Source organism: Spea bombifrons, chromosome 3 (genome assembly GCF_027358695.1).
Source record: "Spea bombifrons isolate aSpeBom1 chromosome 3, aSpeBom1.2.pri, whole genome shotgun sequence".
NCBI classification, from domain to species: domain Eukaryota; kingdom Metazoa; phylum Chordata; class Amphibia; order Anura; family Pelobatidae; genus Spea; species Spea bombifrons.
The window spans coordinates 100,389,240-100,414,423 of NC_071089.1; the positions used below are offsets into that span (position 1 = coordinate 100,389,240).

The following is a 25,184-nucleotide window of genomic DNA, read 5'->3' on the forward strand; positions in this document are numbered from 1 at the left end:
TTGCGCCAAATACTAGAAATCCATGCGAGTAATTGGGGCTGCTGGCATTGCCATAGGACAGGTTCATTTGTCATGATGTGATCATTCTAGTGGGTAAGTGCTGAGGATAAAATCTATTTTTAATGGATAGAATATCAGACTTTAATAAAAGGATCTTGTATGGGAAAATACTGGTAAGCATACCACCGAAGACCAGTTAATAAACAACTCACAACTCATGACAGATACTGGGCATCTAATTCGAAAAACGTCCATATATCCAAATTATTATTTATATAGCACCATCATATTCTGTAGTGCTGTACTAATTGTGCACAAAAAGATGACCACAAAAAGATGACCACTAGTGTTACATAAAGGTGTAAAAGTTAAACCCGGTGCACATGGTCAGGCAATTTTATTCAGTGTTGGAAGAGTCCAGAAGAGTAAAGCAAGTATCCTATCCCACGTGGCACAAGCATCTATGAATTGGACAGAGCTTTGCCCCATATGCGTTCCTGGAAACTCCCTGGGATTGACCCAGAGTCTCCGAGTGAAGCCCTGTAGCTCATTTCCTTATTTCCTGTATTTTCACACATAAAACATTGATGACTTATAACGTAAAACCTTATTGTTCTTTTAAAAGCTGTGTATCCCTGCACCTGGTCTCATGTTAAATCTCACTGCTTCCTACCTGATTTCTGGTCGCAGAATTCCATTCCCAGCAATGAAATGTATCTTCTCCATGATGGACATGGGTTTGTCGATTAGAGAGCTTTCGTCTTCCAAAATATCCTGTCCGCTATTCAGTTGGCTGGCAACCTAGGAACACATATGTAGTATATAACCATTAAAGCTTACTCCTCAGTATTCTATTTATCAAGGTTTAAAAATAGCTGGTAAGTTAAATAGTTAAAAAGAGAAAATATAAAATCTGTTTTCCACTAAAACATAGAAAAAACCCAGCTAACGATAGCATATATGAGAAGCTACAGAAATGGCATATAAAAATAACCTGTAGATAACATTTATACAACAGTATAATAGAATATAACAGGTGTTAATGACTTTTAAAATCATATTAGTCATTTATTGATGATGATCATTAGTGGTTTAGAATAAAGGATTCAAATTTAATTTGGCACTGCTTTGTAAAATTAAAAAGAAAATCTAACCAAACTACTAATAAAAAGTACAGTTTAGATATTATGTATTAACAAGAGGTGGTTAATAGACGTACCTGTCCAGCTAATTTCGAGGAGCGTTTGAGTTTCATGGAAGAGATTTCTTTGGAAGCTTTGCCTTTCCTATTCCCTCGTTGTGACTATATGAGAACATGGATATTCTCTGTTAAGAGTTCATTCTCACAACACTATTAAAACACGGCTAGTATTTATTAGTACACATGCTAAAGTTATTAACTGACTGACCCACCTTTGTTGTTTCAAGGAAAAGCTTAGCTGGAGTTTAAAAAGCATCCTGCAATATCTAGTCTGAGTAGGATGTAAAATCCTCGGGCTCGGTTTAACAAATAAGACAAACATTAGTGCATTTGTATCTTGCAAATGTCTCTGCTGACTAGGACTGCCTTTTCCTTTTATACCGTAGCAATTGAGCAGCTAAGTGTTGTAGCTTACAGTACTACAATCCGTTTGCGGTGATCGGCCGGTTGTGCAATGAAAAGTAATGAAAAGGATATCGGGGATGAGATGGGGTGGAGGAATTTGTCATGTGTTTCCAATGTTATATGAATGAGGGAGGCAGATGGGATCCGTACATTTGTCTAGGAGGCATTCTGTTTCAAAGTATACCTTGGGAAATGTGAGATCTGTGGCAGAAGGTGGCACAACTAATATAACCTGATCAACTGCCTGTTATCCTCTCTTTTCTTCATCAACCATTAAAAAGCTTACTGAACCAATGATCAACTTAACAATAAGGGAATAGAAACTTAATGTGGAAGAATCATCAGCTCTTGAGAACAGGCAGTTAAGATAGATGCATAAAGTTGGTCTCTAATACATAATTATTTCTTATTTTATCTGTAAGCACCATTATATAGGCCAGATATTGGCCAGCAATACACAAGCCATAACAATGGCCTGGCAAAAATGTAATTTTATACTTCACTTGTGCTTGGAAATACATTATAGGTCTTTTACTTGCACTCTATGAAGCCAATAGTGCAATAATTAATAAATAGTGTGTTTCAGCACCCTTCATGTACACATTGCTAGTGTGGAGGATTTATGTTGCGTTTTATTTTTGCTTTAATGCTTCACTGCCCTATCAGTACCATGGAAGGGGAATATATGTCCCCTGTTTGCCCATTCCTTTGTCTCCTACAAGATTAAATATTGTGAGCTCCTTAATGTTACTCGTCAACATGAACAGTTTTTACTGACTGGTGTATTGGTTCTTTGCACTGCAACACATACCCCTTCCGTGTAGTCTTTCATTCCTGTACGGACATTGTTTTTTCTTGTCAAGGTGTCATAGATCTGAGTTAACACAGAGCTATTTCTGGTACTTGGGACGTAAAATGCCGGTTCAGGAAGCTCTCCCATAAAACGAAGTAGGACTTTCCAAATGGCCAGTGATGCCTGCAATATAGAGAAGTTCCATAAAACTTAATTGTCAATTCCAGGTGACTGATGTGGTTCCCACTAATTGAACCAAAAGGAGACAATTCTCTCTGGGAATGATATTCAGCAGAATTAATGCACGTATACAGTTTTACTTAGTAGACATTGTCTACTAGATTTATCCTCTAGTTGAAAGGCCTGTATATTATTCATTGTAAATTGTATACTATAGTGATCAGAATGAACCACATAGTCTGAGTGAAATAACTACTATATCAAATCTGGGCAAGGTTCTTAATGTGTCCACTTTTTACACAGATGCATTTGTAAGCATCTTCTGGCTTACCAGAACATCACTTTGGTCTTCATGGTATAACAGAGGCTGATGTAGAGCCTTCCTGATGTGCGTGTGAGTCGCTGAGCCTTGGAAATAGGTGGAAGCAAACTTTGGAAAGGTGAATTCTGCCAGGTCATCAATATCTCTCTGAGGCTCTAGAGGCAAAGCATCTAGATCAACTTCATTTAGTATTGATGGAGACTCCAGGTCCTAAAGGAAAGATGGTAAGACTTCATGTACCACTGATCTCATTTTCAAAGGCTCTGTTCAGTAAGTCAGAGTTTTAGCTGCGTAGCTATATAGCTGAACCATGAGAGAAATCAGGTTTAATTTGGAATGGGCAGAGTTAGGCAGGCAACTCCACTTAACTGGTCACCGAGCTTCACAAAACTGAGCTTCATAAAACTGCAAAGACATCCTGCTGGGTCCAGCTTCTAATACTATAACTATCACCCCACAGAGAATCTTAAGTTAACCCCTTAATGACAAAGCAAAATGCATTGTTTTCAATGGGTTTAGGGACCGCCCATTGTCCTTAAGGGGTTAACAGAGAACATGTTTTCTGCTTTGATGACTACTTACAGCGAGAGCAGGTAAGAACCCAAACACTTTTTCCACCATCTCTAAACTCTCTTTCTCCTGTTGCCTTATAATATCTTTCTTCATCATCTTACGCTTTTCAGCCTCCTCCCATTCCTTCTGACTTAAGAACTCCTGAAATAAAGTTTGAGCAGAAATGTACAAACACGAAACTGGTACTTAAGTAAAGATAACATGGAAATGCCACACGTGTGTTTATATATAAAGGAAATAAGCTTGGTGTAATTTTGAGGTTTTATCTATTGATGGCTCTTACATTTCTCTTCATTCTCTGGTATAGATTACGGGCCAGCATCCCGCGAGTATGCGTCTGGAGAACCAGCACAGCGTTATTTTGTTGCGTGACTTTCTTTCTCAGGAGATAACCCCGACAGCGAGCTTGCAGTTTAGTAACAATGGCTTGCATCTTTTGGTATTGCTGACGGAGTTGTCGGCTTCTCACCACTGCCTGAAGCCTTTGGAAACCATGTTGCATCTGAGGCGAACACAATAACAGGTAAAAAAGACCCTATGGACAAAAAGTACCTAATTCCCATATCATACTTACTTATAATCTAGAAAGGTGGTGTATATACTGTCAATGCTAAAATACAACTCTCATGAAGCAACATTCACACAAAACAACATATTTATGACTAGCTAGTCAGAATCCAACAGCAGCAAGAGAGATGATCTAGAGTAGTATTTTAATCATGAACCCTTGTTTTAGAATCATAGTCTTACAACTTTAAAAATACGTAGTTTACAGAACACAGTAATACGAGTTGGAAATGTCAAAATAAACATGACTTCTGTTTGCAAAAAGAGGTTAGAAATAATCACCTTATGATATGTTTTCCTACAGCGGTAGCCCCTCCAAGTTGCTTGAATCTTCACTGCAGCCTTCTTCTGTTGAAGAAAATGTTTTCTGGAAAGATGAAAGTGATAAAACAGTTTTTGGGGGAAAGAAACATTTGCTATGAAATGGGGTATACCAATTAGTGAAAACATCTAGCCCGACAAATACATATCTGCACGAATATTATTATATGTTTGTATACATAAATGTCAAAAATAAAGAAAAAGCTTTAAGATTTCATTTTTTGTTACTTTTAAAACTCTGTCCTGAAGTAGGTAGCATTACTTGGTGTATATATTTTTAACTCATACTTGCATTCAGTGTTGCAATTGCTATTTATAACTAATCTGAAGGGATCTGGAACGAATAGAATTTGCTAACAAAGTAACACTATAGACATCAGACTTGAACATTTATATAAATGAATATAGTGAATGCTTCTTTCGGTTATGAATGATTTACCTGTCTTTATATCCCCTCAAAATCTTCTGGATGAGGATAGCCTTGGACGTAATTGCCTTTTCGCGTTCCACCTCTAGTTTGGTATCATGATGGTCCTAAGCGAATAAATGTTAACTTTAAATGTCATGGAAATACCGTTTTTTGTTTTTTTTGTACCAGTAAACAAAAATGACATGAATCACTTGCTGTGAATCCTAACAAGCTAACCTAATTTCCTTTAGTATGTGTACTAGGCTGGGTAGCCTTGCTATTCCTGGTTCTGGAATAAGCCCTCAAGATGATTACTTCTACAATAACAGAAGTAAAACTGGCTCTGCTTTTCCAGAGATCCTGATACGTTTAGGTCCCATTCAATCTTTAGAAAGTAAGAATAAAGTAGAGGCATAGATAATGGATATGATGTTTAGGTATATTGTGGGTGTGAAGATGAGGATTCAGGAGCAATATTTAAAAGTACTACACAAAACATGAAGGTAAGAAATGGGTGATTTAATTTTATATTTTAGTAATTTTGATGTCTACAGAACGGGTCATGCTTTTCACATTTCTCAAGTTGTACCTTCAAGAAAAGTTTTGTTTTTCCAACTTTCCAGTCTTCATCTTTTCCAATCACATCTTTGATAACATCAACAGAGCAAGCCAGGTGATCCCACTGAAACAAAGACAGACATTTAAAGTGGACCTGTAATTAAATTGCACATGGTCAGTTTTTAAGGGGCACAATCTGGCAGACGTACTAAAATGGTATATCAGCAAGCCAGACACTATAAATTATGTAAAGCTTGGGAATATTGTGAGAACTTACTTATAAAGAGCATGTGTTAGTGGCTGACTTATTGTTGCGTATAAAACAGTCCTGAGATATTTATATGAGTGTGGGGGAATCAAGTGTATAAAACATATGATAACTCTTCTTTCTTACATGCTTAGTTTATCTTATGGAATCCTTTGCATTTTGTGTTATACTAACATTGTAGAAATCTAAAAAGTACCCAGTCTTTCCTACAGAGTATTTGTATGTGAAACACTCTGCAAAGACCATAAACTCTATCCATTTGATCATGGTTGCCCGCTAGACTACAGTTTAGCAGATGACGTTGTCATCAGTCAGATGGGTGCTATAAGTTTTTATACTGATCTCTATCACTAGTGGATAATACATTGAAGAATGTGAATTGTTGCTGGACTCAGGCAGCAATAAACAGAATATCTACTGTATGTTAAGCATAGGGGTCAGTGAAGCTTTATTCTGCAATTACATTTTTGAACACCCATTCAATGATAATGAATGATTTTGATTGCCAAATACACAAATAATATTTCTAATCACTTCTGCCTATGATGAATGCACTGGTATCTTTTTTTTTTTTTTTTTTTTATTTCAAATGTTTATTTAAGATTTTTTTTAAGCAAAATAAGGGATAACAGAAGAGAAATAAGGAAGGGGGACATGCCATAATTCATAAATACAAATATTTTTCAGCAGCAGTATCAATACTTATTATCAAACAAGCAATTATGTCTAATAATCTAGCAAAGAAAACAAAAAAGAAAAAGAAAAAAAAAAAGAGAAAGAGAAAGAAGCCGGGGGTGTTATAATTATTGTAGGTATGCTTAAACATTATTTAGTTTTGAAATCCAGTCCTCATAAATTACTACTCTTCTAAGGTGAGTCTGACTAACCCATCCTAGCCCTTTTTCCATTTGTAGTTGGTATAATAATTGTTTCTTCAGTTGCGACCATTGAAAGAAATGATTATGTTTCCAAAACCTGGCAATCAAAATTTTAGCTGCCGAAAAAGAATGTATTAATAAAATTTTATTATCAATTGAAAGAGGGGATGGAAATAGATGAAGAAGAGCAACATCAGGGGACTTATTTATCTTATCTACTGCCAATTTTGTAAGAAGATCAAAGACCATGTCCCACAGCTGACTGACCACCCCACATGACCACCATATATGTATGTAATCGCCTTTTTCCCTATTGCATCTCCAACATATCTCTGATGCTCCAGGGAACATTAGGCATAACTTAGACGGAATCCAATACCAGTAATTTAGAACTTTAAAATAATTTTCTCTAATTGAAATAGAATGTATAATATTATGAGTTAAAGATATTGCATTTTGCCAATTTTTCTTTGTAATCTGTGTCCGTGTCACTTTAGACCATTTAGAAATGGTGTTAGAGTGGTCTACTCCGTCTATCTTTTCTATTACCTCATGTATCTTTGTCAAAATTTTCTTGGATTCTTTTCGGTTGAAAATGTGGCCTAATTTTGAATGAATGTTTGCATCATTGTTATAAAGTGCATATCTAAGGAAATTTTTTATCCTTAAATAGGGAAAAACTTCTGTAGATGGTAAACAGAATTGGTCGACTAATTGATCATATGGTTTTACAAGATTATCAATCAGAATATCCTTAAGATTTTCAATGCCCGACCTTTTCCATTTTAACAGAGATATATCTGCTAAATTAAGTTCTACAATATCTAGCTGCGCTGTATCCAGAATTTTGTCTTTAAGCCCCAGTTTTTTCTTGATTTTAAACCATTCCTTTATGGTATCTTTAATTATAATATTATTTATTGTGTGGGTCTTTATCTTAAACTTAGATTGAAATTCCCACACACAAGATGATAAATTCCTAATTCCAGAAAGGTGTTGCTCGATCTTAAACCATGGTTGGTTCCTATTAGATTCTAATTGTAAATTGTATATATGTATTACCATACATGCCTCGTATGCGCGCACAATCCTAGGATAGCTCAAACCCCCTTTATTCATTTTTTGTGATAGGAGCTTAATTCCCAATCTTGATTTTCTACCGTTGTTAATAAATCCATTAAAAGAGGTTTGTATCAAACTCAGCCATGGGGCTGGCATTTTTAGAGGAAAATGTCTGAAGATGTAAGTCCATTTAGGTAGAATATAAGAATTTATTACCTTTATTCTGCCAACCCATGATAATATATTATTTTTCCAATTTTTCAGCAGGTAATTGGTCTCTTGAAAACAGGAGAGAAAGTTTCTTTCCATCATATCCTGTACTTTCGCTGTTATTTTGAGACCTAAATAAGTGAACTCTTGTACTACGCCTTTAAGTTTAAATTCCTGTAGTATTGAATGTTTAATTTGAGCACAAGTGTTTAAGAAAAGAATTTCTGATTTTCCTATATTAAGTTTATAATTGGAAATTTCTGCATATTTATTTATAATTATCATTAGTTCTCTAATAGACTTTGATGGATTTTCTATTGTAAGGAGAACATCATCTGCATATAGGCACATTTTTAATTCTTCTTGTCCTAATGTAATGCCTTTAATTTTTTCATTTTCCCTTATTATAATTGCTAGAATCTCCATGGTTAATATATACAACATTGGGGATAATGGACATCCCTGTCGTGTTCCATTATTAATGTGAAACCATTCAGATTTAATATCATGTGCTACAATCCTAGCCGTAGGGTTTGAATATAAGGCCTTTATTGATGACAGGAAACTGCCCCCCATTCCATATGACTGCAAGGTCTGGAACATAAAGTTCCAATTAATACGATCGAACGCTTTTTCTGCGTCTAGCGCTAACAAACAGATCTGTCTTTTTTCAACATTAGCAAGATCTATAGTATTGATTATGCGTCTAATATTGTTATAGGCAAGTCTATTGGGGACAAATCCTATTTGATCAGGATGTATTAATAAAGAAATTACTTGCTTCAGTCTCTCTGCTAGAATTCCTGCGAATAGTTTCATATCTTCATTGATAAGTGAAATCGGCCTATAATTAATTATCTCTTCTGGTGTTTTATTTTGTTTTAGTATGGGTATGATATTGGCTCTTAGCAATTCTTCTGGAGCATGGCCTTTATCCATTAATTCATTGAATAAAGCAGTTAAGTATGTAACAGTCTCACAGTTGAATTTTTTATAGAAAAGGCCACTAAATCCATCCGGGCCTGGACTTTTGCCATTTTTAATCTTATGTATAATCTTTAACACTTCAGATTCTTCTATAGGTTTATTTAATTGAGACAGTTGGACCTCATTCAATTTAGGTATGGGCAGAGTTTTTAAATATTTTATAATTTCCTCCTGTTGGGTTTTATTATTTATATTATATAAGGAGGCGTAATATTGATTAAATGCCCGTCCTATACTTTCTGGAGAAGTACATATGCTGTTATTTTCAATAATTTTATAGATACGGTTTTTAGCTTGTTTTTTCTTAAGCCTATTGGTTAGCGATTTATCCACTCTATTATTCTTAAAATACCACTGTTGTTTTAATTTTTCTAGATTTGTACTAATCTTATTGAATTCCAAGTCTCTTATTTTTCTTTTTAATTGCTGGATCTTAGTAGATCTAAATTTTGTTGGGGATATTTTATTCAGTTTAGTGAGGTCATATAGATTTATATAGAGAGTAGGTAACTCTGGACCTCTTTTTCTATTTTCTATTTTTCCAATTTTGATTAAATATCCTCGAATAACACTTTTAAAAGCACACCAGAGAGTTACACGAGATATCGATTCATCATCATTCTCCTGAAAATAGAGTTTGATTAGTTTCCGTAGGGATTCTACATGTTGATGCTTATCTAGTATCATATTATTTATTCTCCAATCTCGTGGGACTTTCTTGGAATAGTTAGATAATGTCTCACAGATAATAGCGTTATGATCTGACCATATTATATCTTTAATCAAGATTTTTTTTATTTTGTTCACTAGGGAGCAATTTCCTAACATCAGATCTATGCGCGCATACGAGGCATGAGGCGCGGAAAAATGGGTAAATTCTTTGGCAGTTGGGTTAAACACTCTCCAGGTGTCATATAGATTGTTTTTTTTTAAAAAATTAGTCAGGCTTTTAGCCGTTCTTTCTAGTCTCTTATCGAGAGTTTCTCCCCTTCTTAGGATTTTATCCATATTAATATCGGGAATTAGATTAAAATCTCCCGCCATAATTAGGGTTCCACAGATATATCTTTCTGCTTTTTTGAAAAGGTTTTCTATGAATCTCATTGAACCAGTGTTGGGGGCATATAAGTTAATTAAAGTATATAGTTGGTCCTCTATTTTGCATACAATTATCACATATCTAGCTTCTACATCAGTATCTTGATATAAAATTTCATATTTTATGTCAGTAGAAATAATTATAGCGACACCTCTCTTTTTTTATATTGTAAAGAGGAAGCAATTGTATATGATATATTTTTACTTTTTAAAGGAACATTACAAGAATTAGACCAATGCGTTTCTTGTAGGAAACATATATCGATTTTTTCCTTTTTTTTTTTTTTTTGCACTGGTATCTTTACCGTTTTTCGATTGGGAGACATTAGTGGCAGCAACACACGGAACCTGTGGAAGAATTCTGAGAAGCTGTATCGAATCGGATATCCTGCTTTCCGTATTCGTATGGTCTCCATCATTCCAGAATATCTCAATTGACGAATACACAGCTCACGGTCAAACATCTGAGGACAAGTACAAGTACAAATTTGTACTAGCAGTTCAGGGTTAAAGATGCTTTTATAGAGCCATGACACTTTAAAATTCTACAAAGACAGTTTTAACTTTTTAAAGTTGCAGGTCATTCTGTCCTTGATCAAACTTGTCTGCTTACATCAGCAACATTGTCATGTTTGTTCCTATCTGACACAGGATTGAGATTTGAGAACAAGGGTTTTACTTGTTATAATGGCTATCCATACTGACCCAGAATGAGGAGTCTTGTATTCATTCTGCCCAAGCACCTCTCAGCACAGTTAAAATTGCATATAGGAAGCAAACATTGTTTAAGTTAAAATGCAATGTAATAATTCTAAGGCCCGTAAAAACACAGAATTTGATGGCAAAGAAAAACCATCCAGCCCATCTCGTCTGCCTGTCTATCTCATGTGTTATTGAATGTCTTCATTGTGTCAATATCAAATGTGTCAGGAACAAATCATTAGCCCCTACAAACGAAGCAACCATTACTTTTGGTTCTAGCTTTTACAAGTGCAAGCCATTATGTCTACACCAGAAACACTAAACATTGTGATGTCGCCTGACTTAACATCAGTACAACGTTTAGTACTCTGTACGCAATCTATACCGCTTTGCCCAAGTACCATATTTCTGATACAAAATCACAGAGGATGAATATGCAGGCCATTGAAGTAACTGATTGAATGGTGGGTGTGATACATACTTTTGGCTTTTTAAACTCATTGGGTTTGATGCAACGGACAAAAAAAGGTTGACAACCGCCCAATATTTTCATCAGCTGCTCAAGTGACTGCTTGAACTGACCACCCAAAGTAGGCAAAGACTTGCTAGTATCCGTGATTTGCTGGCAGAGAAAAAGATAATATAAAAATTTTCAACACACTTTGTATCAATAGGGTTAAATACTAAGACGATAACATCTGTAAAGTGAAAATGCAAATGAAGTCTCCAAGGAATGGATCAGTGTGGCATTTCTATGGTCTAATTATATTGAATGCTGAAGTACGTTTTTCTCTAACTTGCATCTATCCAACTGTATACAATAGTAACAACCGATTAAAAACAGACAAGGAGAAGTTACATTTAAATCTTTTAGAAATGGCATTTGATGGCCACACACCAGGAGCCACATTTTAATTACAATTGCTAAGAAATCAAGGTGCCACCTATATTTTAGTCTTCGATAGAATTATTTCTTTATGGGCTTATTACACTGAAACTTACTACTGGCAACACAGGACAACATAATTATGCTTCAAAGTACTTTCTATGTGCGACAAGGCAAAATACAAAGAAATATATCCACGAGGGTGGAAAGCATCACTCAAGAAGAGATAAATCCAACCTTGTGCTGATTAAGACCGGCGTGTCGAATAGTACCACGATTAGAAGAGGCTGCATGTTTTTCCACCTGAAATACCTCCTTTAAGAATTTACTGCGGGAGGAATGGACCATGAGTAAAAGATCTTTGCTCAACAAATCCCGATTCTTGTCCAGGAACCCTGAAATCAAGAGTCCAATAGGTGGCTTATTTAAAATAATCGCAAAAAAAAACAACCATGCCAGTGGAAGCAGTGCTAGTGAGTATATAAATGGCTTTTCCATGGCATCATCCTCACCTTCTGTCTCATAATAGACAACCCCAGCAAAATGGCTGATTCCAAACTTGGTGTCATGATCACTTTTGGACGGGATGTAAATGTTGGTTTTACTATGAATGGAATTGAGCTTGATCAGCATAGTTGCATCAGTTCCCTACAAACAAAGCAAAACAATAAAAAAAAGTTGTAGAATTAGTGGTTAGACTAACCATTCTATCAAACACATTGGGTGGCCATACTACTGACCCGTGTATATTACAGAAAAACATTTAAAAACGTTCTAAAGGTTTATGTGAAATCCTATGGTCTAAGGTAGATATTGTTATTTTGTTTTTTTTCTATGAAAAATATTTCTGGACACAGGAGTTCCACAGATGCTTTAGCATTCAGCTTAAGACAAGATAGCTCTTTTTGTAAATGTGGTCTGGAGCCTCTGGCTCAGTCTAAGAATCAATCAGTCCTTTTATCAATCACAGTTATCGTTTCTTCACCTGGGGAAACTTGCTCTCCTCATCAATCAATGAGATGACGTTCATGGGTCGGAGTGCAATGATGTCCAATGTGCGTTGGTTGTCTGTGAAGTCAATGTGATGCCACGGGATCATCTCGGTGTTATATTCCTCCTGTTCCAGCTTGAACACATGACGTATAAAAAACTGCTGCAGGTGTTCATTAGCAAAATTAATGCATAGCTGCTCAAAGCTGTTGGGAACAATACATTTTAATGCACTCCAACAAGCATATACAACGGATATGTAAATACACATACTGTCGGTTAATTCTGATACTGCCTTTTGCCATGCACAATAAATAACATTCACTCTTTAACAAATTCTGAATCAGCTGTATATTGTATATGTATCTATATGTAATGGAATAATAAGTACATACACAGAACACTTGTTATAAGATAACCTTAATGCATAAGTTAATTTAAATATAGAGCACTAATTCTTTCAAGTAAAAGTAAGATTATTTTACCTGTTTGTATTGAAATGCTCAAACCCAAAGATGTCAAGTAATCCCACAGATCTGCGCTCGTTTCCAAGATCTTTTGACTCAGGTGTGAATATAGCACCATTAATTTTATTAACTATCCACATGAACAACCTTCCGTATATACCCTGGATATGGAAGACACTGGTTAACCAAGGACTTGTATTTTACAATACATACAGAGGTGTCAGTACTGAAGAACGTTTATTTCCATGTTTCATCATTCGTTGACACTGGGTTCTGAGATCAGACTACTTAGGTTCAATTATCAGTAGAAAGATAAGGGAACCGAAAGGATGATAAATGGTCTAGAACGTCATTTAATACGGAACCTTACACTGATGAGGTCTATTGTGAGAACACAGCCCTCTGGAGCCTTGTTCCAAGACTTGTGCAGTAAACATCATATAAGCTAATTATAGGTATAAGTGTATAAAGTGGAACCATATGTTTGATCTGATGTAATTCTGGGGCACTACCTGGGCAGCACCAAGAATTGCTTCTTATCTCAAGTTTAACAGTATCTATAAATAATACACAGCAAATCTGAAATGTAGAATAGTCTTAGTAATTACCAAATGTTTCATACACATAAATGTGATTTCTGCTTCTACTAGAAATATACCTATAATGCAGTGAGAGGATTGCAATCAACTGGCAAAGTTCTTCATCCTTACCTTCATAAATGCATCCCTGCCATCAGAGGCCTGTATGCAACTCAGCGGCTTCTTCACGCTCTCCCCTCGGACAATTATGGTGTGATTCGTGAGGCAATTCTTTAACTCACTGGAGTCCACCTGGAAGAAAAAAAAGACAATTGCCAGTAAACACATCATATTTCGAATATTGTATTCTATTTCATTGAAAAGAATATATTTCTTGCACACTAAGCTAAGGAAACAAGTAAATTATAAGTTTTTGTATTCGGGAGTTTGAAAGTACAACTGGTGAGAAACTGTGCCGTGCTAAATAATTATAAAGCATGGATTATGAATACAAATGACCTCTTTTAATTACCTCAAGAAGATCAGCCACAGTGGATAGGTGAATGGACTCGCAGACATCCGAACAATCAAGATTTCCAAACATTGCTCCTGGAGATCACAATCAATGAGATTGATGAGGGATGCTAGCTTACACAGTGTTGTGCACAATGTTTAAGTCAATGCAGAAATAATCATATCTTCATCTTTAAACACCTTGGATGAGACTCAACAGCTGTGCATAAACATTACAATGAGCTTGAAGTATCACATATACGCCATGCAGGTGCTTGCTGTAAAATTAGCACAAACTATCATAAAACACCGGTCAGTGATCAATACTGAGAGCACCACAAATTCCCTGAGCCTCTAGTGATTTATCAGAAGCCAGGACCACTAGTAACATGGATAGATTTCCATTGCATCACTGATAATAGAGCTCAAAGAATGGCTGGGTTTTGCTAGCAACCCCTACTCTTAGTTGCAGCACAGGAGGGGAGCTACCCTCCATAGCTCAAAGGGTCTAGGGTTTGGAAATTAACCTTCCACTCAAACTGTTGAAGTTTGTTGAAGTTTTGCTGCTTGTTGAAGTGCCTACCTGAGCCGTATTCAGTATATATTGGTGACTTATGGGAATATAATGGCATATACAAATCAGCCATGCGATTGAGATGCAGGGGGGCAGGTTCACAGCCACTATATTGGTACCTTATTACACTGTCTTTTGTGCCTATAATAACAGTGTTTTGTTTTTTTATGTACTGTGCAGATTTGTAATTTTCAGCATGCACACATACCTTGGAAAATCAAATTGCCCAGGTGGAGTATAGCTGCAAGCATCTTAACAATCTCTTTTTGTTCTGTGTCAGTGAAAAGAAGGATTTTCATGGCAGAACGGACCTGAGAATAGTCTTTGGCATCATCGCGACCCTCGCAGTTTGTGCAGTTACCCTGAGTTCAGAGAAAAAATGCATTCAATCTAGGCTGTCTCAGGATGATGGGAGAAATATCTAAGACAAATCATAGTTCCATTTCTGACTCCAATATAAAGAGTGTCTATGTTATTGAAGAATATTTTGTCATTGCTAAAGAATGCTTATGAGAGAGTGGAACCAATACTGGTAATCATGGATCTGGGCAAACTTCTCTGTTACAAAATTTACAAATTAACCTAATGACTGATATAACAATAAATGTTGTATATGTAGTAATTAACTATTGCATCTGATTGAAACGGTGTATAAACAGACAATAACATGCATGGTACAGGCTAAAAAGCTAAACATAGTGAAGAACAAAAATAAGTACTGACTCGTCCACAGAACAATGATTTACATATCTCTCTCTCTCTCTCTCTCTCTCTCTCTATATATATATATATAGAGAGAGAGAGATATGTAACTATGTTTGTTGTGTGAATATACTTTCAGAGATATACCCTTAATGGTATACCCTTAATTCCCAATTCTAAGTGCATTCTACTGGCTGCAAATTGGTGCATCCATTCTTTAGGTACTGGAGCCTCTAATGAAACCCCCAACAAGCTACATGGGGCTACAGAGCATATGCAAGTAATCTGCCTGCACATGCTCTGTAGCCTTCCGTTTGAAGTCACTGCGAGTAGCGACAGTCAATAGCATCTACTAATTCCGTTGAGCTCAGCTCCCGCTAACATCCATGGGAGTTCTAAAGAGCATGTGCAAAAAGTATATTGTATATGCTTCCCCCTTTCAGTTGATGACACATCAGTCTCTTTTTGTACCTTCAATAACTAATTATACCTACACCAGCAACATGCAAACTGGAGTCTAATATATATATATATATATATTTATTTTTTTTTCCCCAATCACCCGGAGCAGTCCTTTAAGTCTTTAGTCAAATAGTGCTGTTCAGTAAATCCCTCTGATGCCCAAAGAGCAAATAAAGCAGCACACATCAGCGTTGTCCTGTTTGCATTGGCAGAGGAAGAGAAAACAGAATTACACATGAAAGAGGGGCTTACCATTGTCAGGTATCTGTATTCTGAAGGGCTGCCCAGCTTTAACTCCTTTTTCTGTTCTGAACTCATTCCCAACAGCATGCAATAGAATATGTGGTAATTTCTTTCTCCTGTAGCCTGAAGAACACCAGATGTACAGTAAAGAAATCTATTATAAATCACAAAAAAGAAATCTCTCCACCAAGATATATTAATAACATTTTAATAAGGTAACATACATTTTTGATTATTCAAAGAGCTGACATACATCTATCACTCACAAGTACAAAATATATTCTATTATCAAAGATATCTAATTTTTTTTTGAAATTTTAGCAATGCAGTGACCCATATGTGAGCCCTGACCTGTCGGCATACACGTGATTTCTCCAGTAGGAACTGCTCGATGCGGGCTCCCTCTATAACATTCTCTTTGGAGAAATGGATTTCTATGTATTTGCCAAATCGACTTGAGTTGTCATTGCGGATGGTCTTGGCATTTCCAAAAGCTGGAAAGAAAAGACAAAAGTAAAGGAGAGGCATGGAGATTAGGCAGAGACAATGCACGCTAAAAATGTTAAGAATGTTTTCTGAGCTATTGGGATACTTGCTCTACCACATAATCCTGAAATAATGTCCATGTAAATCAGATTTAAGATGCATCCAGGCCACTTACAATTTTATTTTTGATTCCCCCAAGCAATGCTTTTATCCAACCTAATTTACCACAAACAAGCAGGTAGGGAGCCTGTGTACTTACCTTTGCTGGTGTATGTGTTCACCATCATAAAGCACTCTCCTTCCACTGCATTGTACACCTAACCATGAGGTGGAGATCCCACCATGGAATATAGTACACATTACTCTGCCAATCCATGGGAGGGAGTTTTATACTTTGTCATAGGTACTCCAGACATACACCCATGGCCATAACCTATAATTATACTGTATATATATTATATATGTTTAAACTATCTGTACCACATATTATACACCATGCTTATTGGTCTTCAACATGTAGAGAAGTAAGGTGGTGTGCTACAGGGGAAATGTAGATGGTACTATGTTCATAAACATGTAATTATTTTTTTATATGTGCCCAGATGTTTGGACTAACCTTCCATGATGGGATTTGCTTCCAGAATTTGTTGTTCTATCCATGAATGCTGACCACTTGCCGAAGCCAGAAACTGCAGCATCAGCTTGGTACTCTCCGTCTTCCCAGCTCCAGACTCACCACTGAAAGAGGACAGAATCCTAGATTATGGAACCATTAGCACAAGGGATCAAATTACTACTGTGGTTTACTCCAATAAGACAAAATCTATAACAGCTTTAGGACAATATTAAGAAAGAAAGGGAATAGTGGTGTCTAGATGAAGGTAAAATACATATTTTTTGCTTATAGAAACTACGGTAATATGGCAAAATAATAAACTGGTCAATTTAATAACAGTGTTCCATACAACATATGATAAAAACATCCAAAAATAAGAGCCTGGTAGAAAACACTATAGGTAGTTACTAGTGAATATTCACTATAAATAAGATGTCATTGTCACCTGAATTGCGGAGCACTGGTGAAAAAGCTCATGTGCCAAGCATTATAAGACTATGTGGAAAGGACTATGGGCAACCAAATCCCCGTACGGGAGTTATATTTCTAGGTTTTGAATCGCTAAGCAATAAGCACCAGTTGGCATGCTGATTAAGGCTGGAACTATTCAGCTAATATGGTGTTACACTGATTTATTTCCCAACACATTAGAATGCAATAGTAAAATATAAATCAAACTGTTAGTTTAAAAAAAATTGTATGGCTGTGGAAGGAAAGGGTATTAAAAAATAACTCATATATTACACTCAAGACCAGACTGGCAATTATGGGGTGGCCCAGAGCAGCAACTATGTTTTGATTCTCACATAGTATGTGGCAGGTGGAGTGACAGATGGGGTGAGTATGTGGCTTGGGTGGATAGTGGCCAACCGTGCATTTGCCCAATGTGCCAGCTGGCCAGTCAGGGGCTGATTTTACTAATGGTTTTTCCGTTACAATTCAAGAATGGGTCATATTATTCAATGTTACAAAATAACCAGACCTATATATACAGTTTTACCTGAAACTTTACTTCTAAAGCTGAGGGCCTTGTGAGCTGCAAAATTAACCATACATTATTTATTACTTACCTGTTTGAGGTCCTCCAGGCCTAGTTAAGCACAATGGTTTAAAGTTAGCAATATCATACACAATTGACAGGTTTTAAAATAATTTTATTCTGCAATGACAGGTTCTTTTCCAATACCTGATGACGCAGCATTGATCAACCTTATTTCTCTGCATGTTGAAGTAACAGCTGTCTGCCAAGGCAAATAAATGGGGAGGAAGCTCTCCAATTCGACGATTTCTGTACAACTGGATCTGTTCTGTGTTATACAAAGGCAGCTCCTCATATGGATTCACAGCCACCAAGATTGCTCCAGTGTATGTCTAGAACAACAAGATGTCATTAGTTCATGATTACATACATACAAGAAAGCGTTGGCTATGTAACTGAAATCTGTCAATCTTGGTGGTTGGAAATTCTAAATTTTTCATGTTCATAAAGATCGTGAAGACATCTGGATGCCCTATTTAATTCAATGGACGTTTGAGATGACACAAAACTCTGTGGGATGAGGTAGCAGTTCAGTATCTTTGTGTTGCTGTCATGTCCAGCACAACACTGCCAATCTATTGAGTTAAGGCTGAAATCAACAACATTAAATTAAATTGTTATATAGCCTTTGCTAGTGGCTCAAGAAACTGTCGACAATTGTAAAGTGCATTATTTATATAAATTTCCAAATCTTTCTGAAGACAGGATGTTCAAGTTAAACCCCATTTTTAACTCTAAGCCACTAATTTTTAACTCTAAGCCACTTATGTTCAAATTAATACTCCCTCACATAGATGTTGTTCTCCTTGTATCGAATATGCAAATTGTGAACAATTCCAGCTTCGTTAAGTTCTCCCAGTCGAATCATGTCTTCAACTCCCTTGGATGAGCTGGGGTGCATGGAGCGGACACTAGTCTGATTCCGTGCTGAGATCCAGTGCTCCTGAGACACACAAGAAGACAATATGTAGTATCACAAACAGCTCATCACAAACTGGAGAGAGTGCACAATAAACGGTTCATTGCTCTTTCTAGCTCACCTTGCCATCATCATCCACAAGCAAAGTCTCTGCACTGTGAGATTCTTTGACCACGGCTCCAATGGGCACTTTGTTGTCAGGGCCGGATGAAATCTCGAGCCAAACATGCTCTCCCTGCGATCGAAAAACCCAAGACACAGGTTTATGCATGAGTCAGGTATTGAGCAACACAAAATAATAAAGAAACAATTTAATCTTGCATATCAACTGGTCTATTTGTATACAAATTTTCTAGCGAAGAAAAAATATAACTTGTTTTTTTGCAGTAGACATTTTTTTTCATGAATCTCAGTTTATTAAAAAGATATGAAATGCATACATTGTGTTGCAAGTATACAAATGAAACAAATTGGACCATAAAAGGTGTACAGTGAGTAAGTAAGAGTATACAATGTCACAGTTAGGAAACACTATACAGTTCTCATTGAAATAAACAATCCGCAAAGTCAAGAAGTAGCAAGAGTACTTGCGGTACCGAAGGGGTGACCGGGGAACTTGGCAACCACCGCGCGCGAGCAATCTTCTGCACACGCGCGTGCGGCAACGAAGGGGTGACCGTGACACTAATGACCTGTATTTTTATTTTACTTTTTGAGTCAATAAAAAGAAAACCCTGACGAACTCAATAAAGATACATGTCCTTTTAAACACACATATTTTCAAATGTGGTATTACAGGAGCAAAGTACAAAAATTGTGTGTTCCATGTTTAAATATAATACCTGTTCGTATGCATCACTGACAATTATTAGCATGGAAAATTTCTATTGCGCGTATAAAACAATCAAGGCACATTAAAAACCACCTAATATATATGAGATCAGGATCTGCATGATTATTTCTCTGTATTAAGCTCTCTCTCCCCTCTTGTCAAGTTGCTGATTGTTGTTGGACACCCTTTGTAAGGGTGGGTGAGGAGAAGGGAAAATGCCTGATCAGATAATGCTGACCCTACCACAGACTGCTGTAGATCTCCATGTCAAAGAATGTAACTTTTTAACTTGACATCTCCAGAAAAAAATTACGCAAACTGTCAAACAAAAGGTGTTACCGGTACAGTTACAGTTGTCATTAAGTTATTTACGCTACAAGCCGTGACAGACACAATACTTTTTTTACTTTTAGTGTGTAAATAAACACATTCTGAAAATTGCTCTCACACTGCATTGAAATCATATTTCATTGTATATCAATATCAACCGCATGGATCAATATCAACTATGGATTCAAGCCAGTATTTTTTGAAAGCTCATTTGTCTCCAAAGTATCAATAAATATGTGCAGCAAGATTCCCTATTTTATTGGTCTGCATTCATAAAGTAGTTTTTATTACATCAGCAACCTATATTTTTGGTAAGTTTGCCTACTAACAAACCACTGATCTTCATTAATTAGTAATCAGTATTAGCTAGGCAGTGTTACACTAGGGAATTTGATTTGACACAAATGCCTTAACGTTTAACGTCAGCGAACAGACATTCTATTTTCTCGTTATGGTACCATGGCAACCAGTCTGATAATTAACAAGCAACACTGACGTAGTGTGTGCATGGACAGTTTATGACATGATGGGGCAGATAAGATTACTTATGAAAACAACTATTAATGACCGGGGCGGTTATAATAGTGATTCGTCATCAATTCCAGGAGAGGTACATCTAAAAAAATTATCCAACCACATGCATATGATTAACATGTGAAACATGGTTAAATCAAATGAATATTCTTAATGAATATAAATTAATATTTGTGTTGTTCTTCAATATGTTAAACGTTAATATACCACTATGTCAAATAAGAGCAATAGTTGATAGTAATAAGGTACATAGGTAATTTGATCGCACCTCTCACACTGTATCCTTTAGTTAACTATGTAGAATTCCTTTTATAAATGTGCACTGTGTTCACACATTTAACAAGGTTAAGACAATATTTCACAGCATCCTTTGCTCATATTAACAAGGGTGCCAATATTAGTGGAGGGCACTGTATACACCACCATTATCTAATGAAGAGGCTGCAGAAGGCACTGCCTGTAAATGAGAAATATTTGATTGATGCCAATACTCAATTGGTGATGTATTACTTATATTTACAGAGAGATTTAGTAGTGCTCCTTAAAAGTGATGCAATAAGTGATTGTTCCATGTTGACACCTATAGAAACCCTGTAAAAGTAAAGCATTAACCACTTTTGTCAAAGTTATGCAGTAAGAGCTAAAGGTGGATGGTGGGGAGGAAGACATACACATAGAGGACACCAGGGCAGCCATATAAGTTTCTAATGCCTAACTATCTACTGGGTTGGGAGGATTTGGTAACCCATACTGGCCTGTTGATAAGAGGCACTGTTGGCCTTATGAGTTGAGGCCATTGGAATGTTGAATAGAGGACCTTTTTGAGATGGATACTGCTGTGGGGGTTGCCACGTAGCTAGAATAAAAAAGAAGGTTCAGTGTACGATTGTGACATTGTGATTATAGGACTCTGCTCTCAACTCAGCAAAAGAAGTCCAATAAAAACACCCCAATGAATGGATACGTTTTAGATAGGTTACAACATATTGATGCATTACAGCAACACCGTCTAGAAGAAGAAAGTGATTTTTGAACATTTTCTAAGATTGGTTGAAACCAGTGCCGGCCTTAAGTGTTCTGGCGCCCTGTGCGGAATACTCCTCTGACGACCCCTTCTCACTACCTCCCCCGCCCCTGCCCCTTCTCACTACCCCCCATTCTCACTATCCCCCCCCCAACTATCTACTCCCTCTCCCTACTCCTCATTATCCTCACTTACCTTGTTGCTGGAGTCCTGCGGAGGAGGCATCCGTCTTCCCGCTCTGACGCGGTGCCGACATTTCATGTTGAGCGCCGGAATATGATGTCATATTCCGGCGCTCAACATGAAATGCCGGCACCGCGACGGAGTCACGGAGAGTGACGGGCGCCGAGTGGTTGCTGAAAATTTCACTCCTGTCTGGGACTTAAATTAAAGCATCATTTTTTGTTTGTTTTTTTTAACTTTATTTAACATGAAGGATGTTAAATAATGTTTAAAAAAAAACAAAAAAAAAACAATGTTTTAATTTAAGTCCCAGGCAGGCGTCCCTGCTGCCATGGCACCTTGTGCGGACGCACAGGCCGCAGACCCCTAAGGCCGGCCCTGGTTAAACCCATGACTTGTTAGGTACGTCAATTGTTGTCAAATGGTTAAGACCACCTGCTAAATGTGGAGCAATCAGCAGGCACAATCCATTGGTTTCCATGGTGACTCCCGTTTGTCATACCAAATGTTGTCTCATTCAAAAATGTTAAAGGAATATTTAACTGTCATGTGGCACAAAACCGAATAATAACAGGTTTTTGCAATTGAAACATAAAAAGTATCTTTAATGTTTCTTGTCTCTATGCAATTAAACTTTTAGAGGAAAAAGATAAAATGGCAAATCTGCTAAGGTAACACATTGCAGAGTGAGATTAATGTTTTGTCTTGTCACCACTAAGGTGCAACAAAAAACTGACTTAATCAGACCTTAAAGAGTTGGACACAGATGGTTTTCGATTTAATTGAACTGTTAAAGGAATGACTCCTAGGTAATGTAAACATGTTTTACTGATTTGTTGCCATGTAGCATACTTCCCTTCTCCGGGACGACGGATAAATGACCAGTGAAACAGCTGGCATTGCTTTCCTACCACAAATGCTGGCATAGCCACACATACATGCAGCGTAGTATATTCTGGCCTGGGTCAACTAGGGCAGCAGGTCAGTCACTCTGCTGCTTAGTGGACCAGTTACAATGAATATCTCTGATCTCCTCAACTGCCCCACCTTGGAAGACTGTGCCAACTGGGCACAATCTCCATATGGCCTCATCTGGCATTTTGCACCTTTAAGATATGGAGCGTCAGGATATGATGTCATATTCCAAATGATGGCCATGGAGGGGGTGGCTGGGGATTCTGCCCTGGGTGAGAGTAGGACAGCATCCAGTATGACTACATCGCTGCATACATGACAACATAGGATAAACATTTAAAAAATGATCATTCAAGTTTTAGTTTCCACCGACATCTATAATAACCTTGATAATGCAAGTATCTAAAACTAAGAACAAAAATGTGGATAAATCTACTGTTAATCTTAACTTAATACTCAGTGTTTTGTTGAGGCTAAATCACATTCGATTTAACACAAAACAATACTCCAAAGACATGGAGAAAACATAATTTTGGGACCATCTGTGCTGAACAAATCTTTGAGGTGTATTTTTACTTGTTATTAGCTCATAAATTAGCTTCTGCTCCAACATAAAAGACCAAGCAGTAAAAAATGAAGAGGGATCCAGCAATCCTGTGTTATTCAGAGATTACAACTGTAAGCATATGTAAGGTAATAAACTAAATTCCCAGTTTTGCTGTGACAATTTTCAGTTAATCCTGCTTATGAACTTTGACATGCGTAAATGTCAATGTCCTTGTGCTAGACGTGTCACAGTGAAACTGCCTCCTAAAATATACATGTAGTTCATTATACAATGCAATACAAATGAAAGTTATATTGTGTGCAATTCCGCAGTGCATGTACAAAGGCCAATCAAACTCCTGTTTTTTTTTTGTAGGAGAGGCATTTTCATAAAATGGTTGATGGATAATAGACATAACTTGGACAGGGCTTATTGAAAATGAATGGTAGAACATTGAGGTTACTGACGTGAGGTTACTGTTAATACCTTCCTCATCTGCCTCCCACAGTGGCACTAAAGACACGGAACAACGTAGGTAAATACTTAGTCAAAAGAAACTAAAGAAATGGAAAAGAAAAAAGAAAAACACTCTAAAAAGAAACACTCTATGAAGCAAATAAACTAGCAAAAGGGCATGAATTGTATCTTGTGTAGCTCACCTGTTGCTTTTGTGCGCTGTATAGTCACCTTTTATCTACAAGCTATTAGGTAATAGTCAATATTGATGCCAACATTCAACAAAATTGCTGCTAAAATAAGTTGGATCCCTTGAAGTTGCACACCAAAGGGGCAAATCACTGCCAGTTCGTATGTGGAGAGCCATTCTGAATAGAACTCCTGAATTGATCAACCATTGCACTAAAGTCAGGATTTGGGAGAAAATAGCCTTCCAAAGAGTTTTAGATAATGATGTATTTGTTTAGCAAGTAAAGCACTTTTCTTTTTTATGTAGCTCTATTAGACATTGCTTTTCAAATTTCAGCACCTGGCCCTTACCTTTCGAAGGATAACCATCTCTGGTCAAGATATTGGCTTGAAGATGTTACCTACAGAGAAGAAGAAGAACTGAATTAAGTTAAGTGGTCTCAACAAAAAAACCCAACAAACTGGGTTCTTTGCATGTATTTATGATGGAGCTAGAATAGACAGATGCTGAGGGTAGGTGTTAGTTGTACATTTTGATGATGAATAACTGGATGTTCATACTCATTTGTAGAAACTATAGAGAAAAGTATGAACACATAATGAACCAAGCAGAACTTTGTCTGAAATGGCATCCCAGTGAGTAAAGCTGATAAAGCCAATATTTATTATGCTCTAAACACTGATGAATATTTTGCCACGTGGAATGAAATTTACTCCATAGAGGACATAAATATTGAAAAACACAAAATTGTAACAAATACACATAACCAACTGAATTTAAATCATTTGCCTCTCTCTTTTAAAACTGGTGTTTAATTATAACACTGTTAACTTTCTTATTTCTGATACCTGACACATTTCCATGCACATCCCTTTGTTCTTTGGCAAAAGAGGCATATAAAGAGTCCATTTCATGAAGATACAACCAGCATCTCTAACAAGTGCCATTATGTCCCACACCATCTACTGTAGATGTACTGCTGGAAATGTTTGGATATCCTTGTGATACCCGAGCATGTTCATTAAGGCGGGTCCCTTAAAAACACATTGCTGATAGAAATGTATTAACAAACTTTTAATACCCAAATTAATGTATTACATTCAAAAGTACATGAGACAATTATGTAACTAAAGAGTGATGTGCTCAAATAGCATCATAAAACCACACTCAGGGAAAATAAAAAATTACTATTCATCATAGTAATGATCACAAACAAATCACCTA

General features: G+C 36.7%; 1 protein-coding gene across 1 annotated transcript in view; it reads right to left on the reverse strand.

Annotated features, from left to right (window-relative positions):
• The window catches only part of MYO7B (myosin VIIB), a 41,489-nt gene extending 17,007 nt beyond the window's left edge, over positions 1-24,482 (reverse strand). The window contains exons 1-25 of the mRNA XM_053459077.1: positions 24,311-24,482; positions 19,071-19,184; positions 18,821-18,973; positions 18,178-18,362; positions 16,992-17,113; positions 16,241-16,383; positions 15,899-16,012; positions 14,691-14,844; positions 13,928-14,004; positions 13,588-13,707; positions 12,896-13,038; positions 12,406-12,616; positions 11,933-12,068; positions 11,658-11,815; positions 11,016-11,156; positions 10,138-10,296; positions 5,361-5,453; positions 4,802-4,896; positions 4,324-4,408; positions 3,758-3,976; positions 3,484-3,615; positions 2,911-3,111; positions 2,418-2,582; positions 1,220-1,303; positions 674-801 (exon numbers count right to left, since the gene is read on the reverse strand). Coding sequence (XP_053315052.1) covers positions 674-801; positions 1,220-1,303; positions 2,418-2,582; positions 2,911-3,111; positions 3,484-3,615; positions 3,758-3,976; positions 4,324-4,408; positions 4,802-4,896; positions 5,361-5,453; positions 10,138-10,296; positions 11,016-11,156; positions 11,658-11,815; positions 11,933-12,068; positions 12,406-12,616; positions 12,896-13,038; positions 13,588-13,707; positions 13,928-14,004; positions 14,691-14,844; positions 15,899-16,012; positions 16,241-16,383; positions 16,992-17,113; positions 18,178-18,362; positions 18,821-18,973; positions 19,071-19,184; positions 24,311-24,328 — 3,350 coding nt within the window. The 5' untranslated portion in view covers positions 24,329-24,482. The remainder of the gene's footprint in view (positions 1-673; positions 802-1,219; positions 1,304-2,417; positions 2,583-2,910; positions 3,112-3,483; positions 3,616-3,757; positions 3,977-4,323; positions 4,409-4,801; positions 4,897-5,360; positions 5,454-10,137; positions 10,297-11,015; positions 11,157-11,657; positions 11,816-11,932; positions 12,069-12,405; positions 12,617-12,895; positions 13,039-13,587; positions 13,708-13,927; positions 14,005-14,690; positions 14,845-15,898; positions 16,013-16,240; positions 16,384-16,991; positions 17,114-18,177; positions 18,363-18,820; positions 18,974-19,070; positions 19,185-24,310) is intronic.
• Between the last annotated feature and the right edge of the window lie 702 nt (positions 24,483-25,184).